The sequence below is a fragment of the Apis laboriosa genome, unplaced genomic scaffold (assembly GCF_014066325.1).
Source record: "Apis laboriosa isolate Shangri-la unplaced genomic scaffold, ASM1406632v1 scaffold173_cov153, whole genome shotgun sequence".
In the NCBI taxonomy this organism is placed as follows: Eukaryota; Metazoa; Arthropoda; class Insecta; order Hymenoptera; family Apidae; genus Apis; species Apis laboriosa.
The window spans coordinates 588,635-602,688 of NW_025222150.1; the positions used below are offsets into that span (position 1 = coordinate 588,635).

At 20.8% G+C, this 14,054-nt stretch overlaps 2 protein-coding genes across 2 annotated transcripts; one reads left to right on the plus strand and one right to left on the minus strand.

Moving 5' to 3' along the window:
• Positions 1-456: 456 nt before the first annotated feature.
• LOC122711597 (GRIP and coiled-coil domain-containing protein 1) lies at positions 457-13,743 on the plus strand. Its single transcript, XM_043930538.1, has 11 exons — positions 457-641; positions 8,655-8,880; positions 11,047-11,088; positions 11,224-11,333; positions 11,432-11,596; positions 11,660-11,802; positions 11,895-12,129; positions 12,201-12,510; positions 12,587-12,888; positions 12,989-13,446; positions 13,522-13,743. The coding sequence occupies exons 2-11, from the start codon at positions 8,838-8,840 to the stop codon at positions 13,685-13,687; spliced, it is 1,974 nt and encodes a 657-aa protein (XP_043786473.1). The 5' UTR covers positions 457-641; positions 8,655-8,837; the 3' UTR covers positions 13,688-13,743.
• Positions 2,204-8,666, minus strand: LOC122711596 (centrosomal protein of 152 kDa). Its single transcript, XM_043930537.1, has 11 exons — positions 8,256-8,666; positions 7,249-8,128; positions 7,068-7,156; positions 6,760-6,960; positions 6,134-6,373; positions 5,861-6,033; positions 5,310-5,771; positions 4,887-5,209; positions 4,714-4,817; positions 3,280-4,635; positions 2,204-3,184 (listed from the first exon to the last, which is right to left on the minus strand). The coding sequence occupies exons 1-11, from the start codon at positions 8,367-8,369 to the stop codon at positions 2,969-2,971; spliced, it is 4,158 nt and encodes a 1,385-aa protein (XP_043786472.1). The 5' UTR covers positions 8,370-8,666; the 3' UTR covers positions 2,204-2,968.
• Positions 13,744-14,054: the final 311 nt, after the last annotated feature.

Here is a 14,054-nt window from a genome sequence, read left to right on the forward strand (position 1 = left end):
AACATGTGTTCAATTAGTAAGATAAACATATTTAATTAACGACTTCTTGAAATAGAAAATTAATTAAGTAATGACATTGAAAATATTTATTTTCAAGAATTGGTGAAAAGAATATTTGTTTCAAAAATTCTAACTATTATTATTTATGAAAAATTTCAATAATTATTAATATATTTTTTTAATATATTTGATTTTCAAATTTTAATATGAATTATAATTAATTAAAACAGATAAAATATAATAAATATATATAAAATTATTATCAATCCAAATATCTTTAAATGTCGATAAATTTCTTATCAATTTTTAAAAATTTGTAAAAACTATGATATTATATTATATAATTATAATATATTATATTATATAATTATAAGATATATATTATTTTATTGTTTTATCTTTTATATGTGGATTATGTTGAATATTATATGTTCGTAAACGCAAAGAAAAAAAAATTTCATTATATTTATGTTCAAAACAAAGAAAAAAATACAAAGTTTAATATATGCAAATATTTGTATTAATTATTAATCATTATGATGATCAAAATATTAAAATTAAAAGATTTTACATGGACTCATATTTAAGGACTTTATTTAAACAATTTTGGAAAAGGATTTATAGAAAGGATATTAAAAATGGTAAATATTTTATTACAATTGATAATTATAAAAAGAAATAATTAAACAATAATAAAACGTTACATTAAATAAATTATTTTAAAAATTAATAAATACACATTTTTGAATATACATATATAAAATATATATTATTTTTATTATTATTATGATATAAATATGATAAATATAAATAATTGAACAAAATATGAATTTTCTTAATTTATATAATATGTAAAAAAATTATAAAAAAATTTTATATTTGTTGCATTATTTTTATATATAAACAAATAAATTTTAATTATTTTTGTAAATATTTATAATTGATGAATCAATTAAAAATATTTTTTATAATTTCATAATTTATTCATAAATTTATTCATATTATTTAATTGAAAAAACATTTTAAAATTATTTAAAATTTATATACAATATAAATTTTGTTAATTATAATTTAATTACTAATTGTAGTTCTAATTAATCATTTTATATATATATATTTTAAATATTATGGATTAATTATAATATTATTTAAAATTTTTTAAATTATTATTTTAAATTATGAATATATTATAATTATTCAATTTTCAATAATATTTCAATTATCTAATTTTAATATTCTAAAGATTTTATTGGTTTCAAAGCATTAATGAAATTTTTTAATGGATACAATTATTTAAATTTTTTCTTAATTATTGCCAAATTAAAAATTGTGAAAAATTTTGAAAATTTTTATATTAAATATAAAAAACATTAAATAAAAATTTCATTATTTAATATACAATATTAATTATAATAATATATTAATAATAGATTACATTAATAATTAAGTAGGGTTTTATTTCATTTAAATTGAATAGATTTTGATAGACACAGACATAAAATCTTTATTACAAAAAATAAATTAATTCACTCTACATACAAAAATACATAACTAATATTAATAATACTCTCTATTCAGTGATGGTTTAATAATTATACTACTATCAAGAATCATTATTATCAAATCATGACAGTAATGAAACTGGTAAAATTAATAGTGTACAATATATAATGTACAATATATAATGCATAAATGTCATGAATCATATTTAAGATACAATGAATTTTCAAAATATATATTTTTCATTAAAATGTTTTTTCCAAAAATGTTTTTTCTTTTTAAATTAAACAATACTTATTAATAATTAATTTTAAAATTGATATATATATATATACTATAAAAATTTCATAAAACAAAACTAATCGCAACAGTCTATAGTTTGATAAATGAAATGATATATTACACGCATAGTTAGTCTTAAATTATAAGATTAGAAAAAATTATGGCTTCTTATTTCATTTACAAAAATGTTTTTATGTACTATTTTGTACAAAACATTTTATACGTATGTACTCATTAAATAATACTAACAAAAAAATTCATATATTCAATTTTGTTTTGAACAATAAACAATATTTTAAATACCGGATGGATATAAATTTCTTTAGTTTTAATGTATGTTATACAATTTGATTCTGCATATTAAGCATAAATGTAAAATTTATATATATAATTTGAATTGCTAATAATAATGGCCATTATTGCATAATTTTAATATTAGTATCTCTAATTCTCTTAGGATACATAAATTGTGAACAATTTCTTAATACTCAAAAATATACTTCGATACATTGAATTATAATGAAGTTATTTTTATTTTATTAATAAGAAAAAAGATCTAATAATGATCCAGTCTTGCATTACAATATTATGTCATAATGTTCAGTGAGAACATGTGACTAAAAATTTGCATCTCACTTAACAGGAGTACTTGTTCATACATTTTTTATACAAAATGTTCACTTTAATATTCCGCACAATTTCTTAGCCAACATATATAAATTTTGGTTAATAAATTTCATATTTTCGCGAAAATAAAAATTGTATAGAACATTAAAATGAATATTTTGTATACATTAGATATATAGATAATTTATAAAATTATGAAACAAAATTAATAAATGTAAAAAATGATTCTCTTTTTACAAGATCGCATTCTTCCAACTAATATATATATATATAATTAATTAGTACTCTCTAATAATTAACCGGGAATTGTACTTTAGTATTTTCGTTTAGAAAATTACATTACTGTTTGCTGTTTCATTAATAAAATACAGCAAATAAGTATCATTAATTCTATCAATATACATATGTCACTTTTAACTTATTGGTCCCTAACACAAAAATCTTCTAATAGTGTTGTACAATAAAGTGCTTTAAATTAAAAAATATCTAGCCTCTTCTAACTACATTTTCCTTTTAAACTACGAAAGCTATATTGCATACTAAAATATTAATATATACTTCAACATTTACTTTTGTACTTCTGTGTAAGTCGCATTTGTTCTATCTTTTCAGTATACTGACATTCAATTTCTTTAAGTTTTGTTGCTATATGTTTTTCTTGAGTACTAATAATTCCTTCAAGTTTTTGTTGTACTTGATTCATGGCTCTTTTGTACCCTTCTTCTATACGTTTACATTCACTTAATAAAAATTTTTCTTTATTTTTTGCATACTCCTAAAATAATTTATGTGTTAAATTTGAAATAAAATAAAATTAATAGAAAATAATATAATAAATATAAAATAAATAAAAATACATTATATAATTACCTTGTAATTATTTGCAGTTTGTTTTGCTGATTGATATTTATTTTTTAATGTATCAATGTTACTTTTCATTTCTTTTTCTTTTTCTTTTAATATTTTTATTTCTGTTTTTAGATTTTCTTCACTTTCTTTTAATTGCTGTAATCTTTCATTCATTTTAACTTCTTTACCTTTTACTTCCGTAATTTCTGCAGCCCATTGACTCATAACTTGGGCCATTAGATTTCTCTCCTCATCCACATCACTTTCTTTTTGCTTTAATATTTCTTCTAATTTTTCGATTTTCAAGTTCTTTGCTACTAATTCTTTGTAATAAGTTTCAAGTTCAGTTTCAACCATTTGACTAAATTGCTCCTTTGCTTTGAAATATGAATGAATTTTTACCTTTTCTGTAAGCATTGTTTTCAAAGTTTCCACTTCCTGTATCTTTTCATGACATCTATTTTTTAATTTTAATAAAATAGTTTTATATGTATCTTCTAATTTTTTTCTCATTTCTCGATGTCGTTCCTCTATTCCTCTAAGATCTTCAGCTACTTTTTGTTCCATCTCTTCGCGAATTTCTTTTACCATAATCTCTATTATTTTTTGAAAATCTGTACCATCGTTTGAATGTGTACGCGGTGATAAATTTAATTCAGCAAATACTTGTTTTTGATTCTTAACGTATTGTTCGAATTGTTTAGCTTGATTTTTTAACTTTGAAACAAGTTGATCTCTTTCTATTTTTACTTTTTCAAACTCTTTTAATCTTTCTAATTCCTCGTTCTTGTCTTGTAAATCTGTTTCTAATTGTTTGATTCTTTGCTCCATAACAAGATCACCTTTTCTTCCAGCTTTTAAATGATTTATTTTACTATTTAATTCTGCTACTAAAGTTTTATAGCGAGAAAGTTCTTTTTCAAGTTCATTTGAATTTAGTGATATTTCATTACTTTTTTTAAATGTATTCTCGAAATTTCCAATTAGTTTTTTCGCTTCTAATAATTCTATTTCTAATTGTGAGATTTTATCCTTATAAGCACTTATTTCACTAGTCAAATTCTCACATTTATTTTTTAAACTTTCATTTTCTACTTGATATCGAGTTTCTTTTAATTTTATTTCATCGAAATCTTCAATTGTTATATTTCGTTTAATATTTGATAATTCAGATTCAAGTTTGAAAATTTTACTATTAAGATTATTTCTTTCGCTAATTGCTCTTTCATATTTTTTTTTCCATGATTCTTGAGATATTTCTATTTGTGCTACTTTCAATCTAGCATCATCTAATTCAGACTGATATTCTACAATTTTTTTATGTTCATCAAGAGCAACATGCAATTTGTTTTCTAAACGTTTACAATCTTCTTCAAGCTATAAATATATTAAATTTGACAAAAATTTATAAATGACAATAAAATTAACAAATAATTTTAAATAAAATATATATACCTGATTAATTTTCTCTAAATGTTCAGAACAATGATCTGGTAAATAAACACTTATTTCTTGATTAGGATGAGCATTGCGTAATTCATTTAAAGCTTGTTCTTTTGCTGTAAATATTACATTTATAATAATTACTTTATTAAAATTTTAAATATAATAAAAAATATATAAATTACCCTTTTCAATTTCTTGATGAATTTTCTTTGTATATTCTTCTTTTTTCTTTCTTTCATAATTTAAGTCTTTTTCTAATTCAATTACTTTACTTCTATATGTATCGCATTCTTCCGTTAATTTTTCTGCTATTTTAACTTGTGCCCGCAAGTCATGTTGATATTTCTCAATATCTTTTTCACGATCTTCTAAGTTAGCATATTTTTCTTTTAATATTTTAATTTCAGATTTATGTTCATTTATTAATTGCTCTTTTGTACTACAGACATCTATATACAATTCCTTAACACGATCCAACTCTTTTTGTGTTTGTTCTAATTGCACGCTATAAATTAAAATATTTATTTTAAATAATATAATAATATTAAAAAATAATATATTATATAATAAAATATAATTTCTCAGAAACAATTTTAATTACTTACGATAATTGCACTATTTCAACTTTTGCTTCTTGTCTAACTCTTTCTATAGCCTTAGCATGTATTTCTAAATATTCTTTATTATATTCATCAATTGCATCTTTCTCTTGTTGATTTATGCTTTCTTGATATAATTTTTTGAGCGTTTCTTCATTAATTGCTAATGTTTCTTCTAATTTTTGTTCTAATTTCATTTTTTCTTCTCGTAATAATTCATATTGCTTTTTTACATCACTAAGATGATCAGATAATTTTTGTATTTGAGCATTTGCTTTTAAAGCTTCATCTGTAAGTACAGATTTCAATTCTTGTTCTAATTCGTTAACACGTTTAGCATATCGAGCTGCTTCTTTTCGACATGTATCTGCTATAATTAAAGCTTTATCGAGTTCTTTTTCTTTTTGTGATAAAGTATTTTCTAATCGAGTTATTTCCTTTCTTTTAACTGCCTGTCCAGCTAAACATCTATAAATTAATAATATAATAAAAAATTAATATTATAGTAAATGATAATGTAATATGATATAAAATTATTTTAGATAGAAACAAATAACCTTTTTAATTCTCCTCTTAATTTATTTGTTACATCATCATAAGGTTTTGATTTTGATTTATTATGAAAATCGCCTAATTTCATTTGTTTAATAGAATCAGATTCTTCTTCTAATGTTGTTGTCAGTAACGAATCATATTGTGCTGCATCACTTTTTGCTATCTCTAATTTATTCTATAAAAACAATATTATTTATAATATTCTTATATTTCAAATATAACAGTTATAATTTTTTGTCAATAAACTATTGTTTAGATATGAATACATTAAATACCTGTAATTCTTGAATCATTTTTTGCATTTCTTCTTTTTCTTGTGTTAAAACTTTAATCTGTGCTTGAAGTTGCATTACTTGTTGAGCATTATTTGTAGCCATAAGATTTCTACATTGTGCTTGACTTTCTTCTAATGCTTGTGCTAGACGATTCATTGTATCTCCTTTTTCTACCATAAGCGTTTCATTTGCCCTTCGTACATCAGCTAATTTATTTTCCAAATCAGCATATGATATTTCCTATTAAAATGAAGAAGATCAAATAATTAAAATGATATTCATTTATTTATAAGATAATTCAATTCATAAAATTATAATAAACAGTTTTTTAAATATAAATTTTAATTTTTAGTAATAGTGTTATGCAATAATTAAAAAAATAACTTGTATAGCATATTAATGTTTTATATAAGAACATTATAGTTTTTGAAAAATACAATATCAACAACTTGCCCAGATACAATGACTGTTGGAATCCACATTGAGCAGCTATGACAAATATTATTAATGTATGTAAAATATTAATGTACTAAAATTTTTGTCTATTGATGTAAATTTGTAAAATAATTAAATGAGTAAAAAATAAATGTGTGTGCAAGAAGAATTTAATATAATATTGAAAATACCTTTGCATTAAGTTTATCTGTAAGTTTATCTATTTGAATTTGCATATTTTTCATTTCAATTGCATGTTTTTCTTGTGCTTGCTTTAAAAATTTTTCGTGTGTTTTATCATTTGCTTGTAATGCTTGTACCTCTTCTAATATAGCTATTTTTTGTTGTAATTCTATTAAAGAATTTCTTGCATCTCTTAATTCTTCTGTCATCTAAATTTTATAATTTATATAATTAAATAATTAATATATAATTATATTATATATGTAATCATTCTAATAATAAAATCATTGTGCAAAAAAATATAGAAAAATCTTACATTTCGATTAACTCTTTCTAAATTTTCATTTTTTTCCTTTAATGATGTTATTTGATTATGGAGACCAGTAATTTCAGCTTTTGCATCAACTAAAAAAAAAAAAAAACAAAAAATAGAAATTTTTATAATTCTTTTTTAAAAAAATATTGTTGCAATATTAATATGTTTCTCTAATTCTCACCCAAAGCATGCTGTGTTTGATTTCTAGATATGTTTGATCTTTCAGTTTCAGCTTGTAAAAGTGTTAATTTCCTGCTAAGTTGATTTTTCTCTTCTTCTTTTTCCAATTGTAGTTGTTTTAATTCTTCTGTTAATCGTTTAATTTCTCTCATTCGAACTGTATATAAAACTTCTAATTGTTCTTTACTATCATATTCTGCTATTTTATAAGCTACATTGTCATCAGTTGGTCTACCATTTGGACTTATTTTGTAACAATGACTTAAATGATCAGATGTAACATTATCACCACCTCCAAACTCATGAATTTGTTTGCTTTGTATATTATTTTCATATCCATCAATATAACCATTATTTGAATAAGTTTTACTATGAGCATCATAATGATTAGCTGGTGTTTGATAATTATACAAATAATTTTCATTAAATGTACACTCTTCTTCAACTTGAACTCTTAAATCTTTAGGAAATGCAGAATTTGGTAGTCTTGCTAATTCATAAGGCGTTTCGGCAGTAATATTATGCATATCTTTACTTTTATTATTTTTAGAATATGGCGTGTCAGATGGACCATATACATTAAAATCTCTTTGTATATTAGATATTGTTGGAACAATTTCTAATTCTGACTTATGGTTTGTCATAATATTGTCATAATTATTTGAATTTCCCATATGATCATAAATACCAAATTCTTTCTGTAATTGAGATACAGTTTGGTCTTTGGATGATATAATTCCCTGAGTAGAATTTAACACTGAATTAGAATCTTCTGCTTCTTTAGCATTATCTTGATAACAACTATTGTTAACAGAACTAGTATCAGTTTCATCATCTAAATCATCATTCCAAGTGAGATCCTTATCCAAGAGATCCTGAATCTAAAACACCAAAATTTATCTATTAAAATTATAACCATGTTTTTTTTTTAATTAATCTTTCCAATTAGACTATAGATTGAGTAAAACATTCTATAATAAACTTTAATTAAAATAAAGAAAAGTGCACCTCTTTATCGCGTCGCTTAGCATCTTCTTGTTCTTCATCTTCCTCTAAGCCTTGTGTATTTGTATTCAGTTGAATTTCTGAGCCTTGAAACAAGCTCAGACCTGGATCCTCCATTCCTACAGTCTGGCATACACGAATTTATCATGAAAACCAAACATTTATACCCAACATATTTTTGTTTATAACACCATAACCTAAACGCAACAAGTGGGTCACAGAAAATTAGTTTGAACTATAATCCTAGATTTAGCAATAGATTACAAAGTCTTAAGTAGTTCATTTTTTACTAATCTCAACAAGTTGATGACAAACAACTCTGAGATTATTAAAGTTTTTAAATGATTATACACTCTGCAATTTGCTTGTAAACAATCTTTGAAAAGTCAAACTGCCTTACAGGAAGTCTATATGCGGAAGTAAGCTTTCTGACTATCTTAGCTTTTCTATTGGTTCTTTCATGGAGTATTACTAGTGACTGTAATAGCGTATTTTCTTGAAGAAATATTTAATGTAAAGAGTTTACATGGGTATATACATTAATAACGATAACGTCACGATAAAAGAAGCAATTTTAGTTTTAATATGAAAGCAGTAATACAACGTGTTACAAAAGCTAGTGTTTCAGGTAATGATAAGGTTATATATGTTTTATTATAATAACAAACTTATTGTCTGTTAAGAAACAAGAATGAAAAAAAATATTGAATATTACCATATGTTTATAAAATAAAAACTATATTATATTGTATAAAATTGAATAAAACATAGTCATAACATATGTTTTCTCTTTTTTTTTTTCTAATAATATAGTACAAATATTTATTTTAATTTAATATCGTTAAAATATATATAGTATTATTTGCTATCAAAGTTATATTTTATTTATTTTTAATATTTATAATATTGAATAATAATTTTATAGAATAATTTTATAGAATAATTTTTCAGTTGATGGTCAAGTTATTAGTAGCATTGGAAATGGTCTCTGCATCTTAATTGGCATAAAAAGAGATGATACAATAGAAGACATAAAATATATGTAATATATGTATATAATATTATTATACAATATCATAATTACTTTAAACAAAACAGTTCATTCTTGTATAAAATATGAAATAAAATTTTATTTTTCTTAGAGTAAAAAAAATATTAAATACTAAAATTTTTGATGATGATAATAAGAAATGGAATGCTAATGTTATGGATAAACAATATGAAATATTATGTATTAGTCAATTTACATTGTACCATGCTTTAAAAGGAAATAGATTAGATTTTCATAAAGCTATGTCTGCTCAAGATGCTGGACCATTTTATAATAAATTTCTTGTTGAACTTGGTAAAAATTATAAACCAGAATTAATTAAAGGTAAATAATTAAAAAATATAAACAAATAATTTTATAAGAATATGTGAAATATTTTCATTTTATTGAATACTTTCTACAGATGGTAAATTTGGAGCAATGATGGAAGTTGATATAAAAAACAATGGACCTGTAACATTAGAAATAGAATCATCACTTAAATTTAATAAATTAAATGAATCTAATAATGTATGAATGGTGGAATTTAAAATTAATACATAAATATGTAATAGATACTATTAATTTTTAAAATACCTCCCCTTTCTATTTAATATTTTTTATAATAAATTTATCTTTCATAATATATTTAAGAAATATTGTTTTTGATTATATAAAAATTAAAACAAAATAATTTCCATATAATTTTATAAATATAGTTTTTAATATAATATTACAAATATAATAATTTCTTTAACAGTTTTGTTTTAAAAATTTGATTTTTTTTTTAAAAAATATTTAGTTCATTATATTTATTTTTTTTATTTAAAATTTTTATATAATATTGATGAATAAAATCATAAGTTTATATATCGCGTATTTTTACTTAATTTACTTATTAGTAAATTATAAATATAAAATTTAAATAGTTAAAAATATGTATGTAATATTTCGTATTTATTTTTTTTATTTGTTAGTATTATAAGTATCATTTATAACATTTTATAATTTGTTTTATAAATATTATTCGATTTATGAAAATTAAATATTTCTAAAAAATTTTTTTTCAATATTATAAAATATAAATTCCATATAAAAATATAAAACATTATGATGATATTATTGTGAGAAATATATCTAATATCATTTTTTTAAATCAATGCAAGAAATTTTATATTGAAATGAATTTTAAATTTCACTTCAATATATAAATTATATTTGGTTTTGTATAATAATAAACTCAAATTAAGTTTTATACAATTAAGATGAAATTTTTATTAAATATTCAATTAAAATAAATATGAAAAATTTTATATAATTTAAAATGTATACATGTGTACGTATATATGTATATGCGTATCATATACAAAACTCATACACGAATATTATAAATCTTTTGCCAAAAATACTATAATGTACTTTTACTATTTTTTATGAATATTTCTATTATTTTCAAAATACTTATCACTAAAATAAATAAAATGTTAATTTATGTTTAAAAATCATTTTTAAATTATTATATGATAAATTTACAACAACTATTAATTTTTATTTCAGTTATAAATTTTATTATATAAACATATATATTATATTATACATGTATATGTATATTATTAAAAAATGATAAAATATAATGAAAATACATAATGAAAATCATTTAAAAAATTTTAAATATTAATTTAATTATAACATTCACATATTTATCTAAAATATCTAATTATTTAATTTTCACTTCTTATTAAAACATGATGGAAAACGAAAAAGAAGAAGAAAAATCAGCAGATATAGAAAATAAATATTTAGAAGGTACAGACATATAATATTATCATTATTAAAATAATCTTAAAATAATAAATAATTTAATTTTTGAAATTAATAATTATTAATTTTTTAAAATTATTAATAATAAATTAATAATAATAATGAATAATTTTATTTCAGATAAATCTGATTTTTCTTCACAAATAAAAAATACAAAAAATGTTCAATTACGGAAAACTAAAGCTACAAATACTACAAACGATGAGTTATTTAATCTACGACACACACAAGTATAATAATATAATAATAATATAATAATATAATATAATATTGTGCAAATTTCAATATAATTTAATATAGATATTATTTTTAAATATTTATTTTTCAGTCGCGGGAAATTCAAACGGATATTGTTGATATAGAAACAATAGAAAAATTAAAAAATCGGCTAGATACTTTAATGAATTCTTTAGCTACTCTTTCAGCAGAAAAATCTAAAATGGAAGCAAATTTTCAACAAGATAAAAAGCAGTTAAGAAATGAACGAGATGAAGTGAGTTCTATATATATATATATGTATATTAATTTTATATTTATTAATATAAAATATTTATAGTGTGAGAAAATAATTAAAGATTTAAAAGAAAAATTAAAAAAAGCGCAAACAAATTATTCAGAAATTGAACATGTAAAATGTAAATTAATTATGGAACGTCACGAAAGGGAAAAAGAACAAGCTGATCATGCAAAAATGATAAAGTATTAAAAATATATATATATATAATAATTATAAATAGTTTTGAAAAATTTTACTATAAGAAAACTTTAAAAAAAAAACTTTTATTTTTTAGAGAACTTCAAAAATTATTAAATGATGAACGACGAAATAAAGAACAACTTGAAATACAAGTAAAAAATCAGTTTGGATATAAAACACAATGTAAAATACTCGAAACTGAATTAGAAATAACTAGAAATAAACTTAAACAAGCACAAGAAGCAGCTATAGAAACACCTCCAATTCTTTTATCATTACAATCTAAAATGGTTCTTATGAAGAAACAACATTTGAATGCAATACATGAAGTAATTTTAAAAGATGCTTATATTGATGAATTATGTTTATCACTTATAAAAATGATTAATTTATTCTACAGGAGCAAAAAAGGACAGCTGCTGCAGAACAACAAGCTAGAGCATTAGCAATGACTCATGAAGCAAGAGTAGCTGGTTTAGAAGCAAGATTAGCTGAACTTTCAGAAATTGTTGGAGGATATGATAGACTTAGGCAGCAAGATCAACAAGCTATACAAAAATTGAAAGATCAATTAGTTAGTCTACAAAATTCTGAACATGATTATATTACTTTAAATAATGAACCTGAAGAAATTATTTCTAGAATAAAAAATCTTTATAATAAATTATTAGATTTAGATAATAAAAAAACCGAATCACCATATGTTAAATGTTAGTTATTTAAATATTTTTTTATATGAATTGGAAATGAAATAATATGTTACTAATTTCTCACAAATATTTTTAGCTTTATTACATAGTTTAAATTTATGTGACAAACAACAAGTTATTGATTATAAAGAAAAGTATGAAACTTTATTACAAGAATTAGAAGATTATAAACAACAAATGAAATATGCCAGTGTTGCAAATATATCATATAATATGCAAAGTCAAAATATTACATCATCTCATGATAAAAATAACAAAACACAACTACATTTTTTAAAAACATATAATAACAATTTAGAAGAAAGAATACGTGTTTTAAATAATGAAATTATAAATAAAGAAAGGGAATTGCAATTGAAATTAGAGCATCAAGAAAAGGTAATTTTTCTTTTCTTTGATGATGAATTTGTAATTTTTAATAAATTCTATATATATAAATTTAAGATAATTTATATAAATAGTAATACTATTTTTTCAGTCATTTCAAGAAGAGCATGCAAAATTGAAACATTTATTATTACAAAAAGATAATGAATTTCGTAATAAAATATCTACATTGGAGCAACAATTATTACGTCAACGAGAACGATCAATGGCTCTCATCGAAGAAAAGGACAAAGAAATTTTAACTTTAAAAACATCATTCCATGCATTATTACCTAAAAAAGAAAGTAGTATAGAAAATAAATCAAATACTTTAAAACATGAAAATGGAACAGAACCAATAACCGATTTAGTAACAGGATTATTAACAAGCGATAGTCCTCCAATATTGCATTATAGTCAAGAATTAGCAAGGAAAGAAGTTCAAGTATCAACGTCTAGAAAAAAAGTTTTAGAATTAGAAGCTACATTACGAGAAAAACAAAGAGAAATCGTACATATAAAAGAGAAACAGAAAGAAGATATAAAAGCTTTACAAGCTCAAATTGCTAGGTAAATTTCAAATTAAAAATTATTAAAAAATTTAAAAAAAAATATTGATACATACATACAATTAACAATTTTTAGGCTTGAAGCTTGCAAATCTAGAGAAGGGGCAAATCTTGAATATTTAAAAAATGTTTTTATTAATTATTTAACTACAAGTGATGTTTCAAGTAAACGTCATATGCTAAATGCTATTTCCACAGTTTTGCGTTTTACTTCAGAAGAATTAAATAAGGTAAAATATTAAATAATTATGAAATGAATAAATTATATGATATATAATAATATATTACATACAAATTATTAATTAATTTGATATACCGTAAAATTTATTTACTTCAATGTATTTTTAGCATTATTGCAAAATATTTAATATTTGAGAAATATACATTAATAATGTTCATAAATTAAGAAATCTATTATTAATTTGATATTAATAAAAATATTATTTTGTAACATTTATATTACAAATTAGTTTTAAAATTAAAATAAGATAAAAACATAATATCTTGACATTCCTTGCATTATTTATATAATTTTGAGATTTAAAATATGTATATATAAAAAAAATTATAGAAATATAGCTGTAAAACTTATAATTTAAAAGTGTTTAT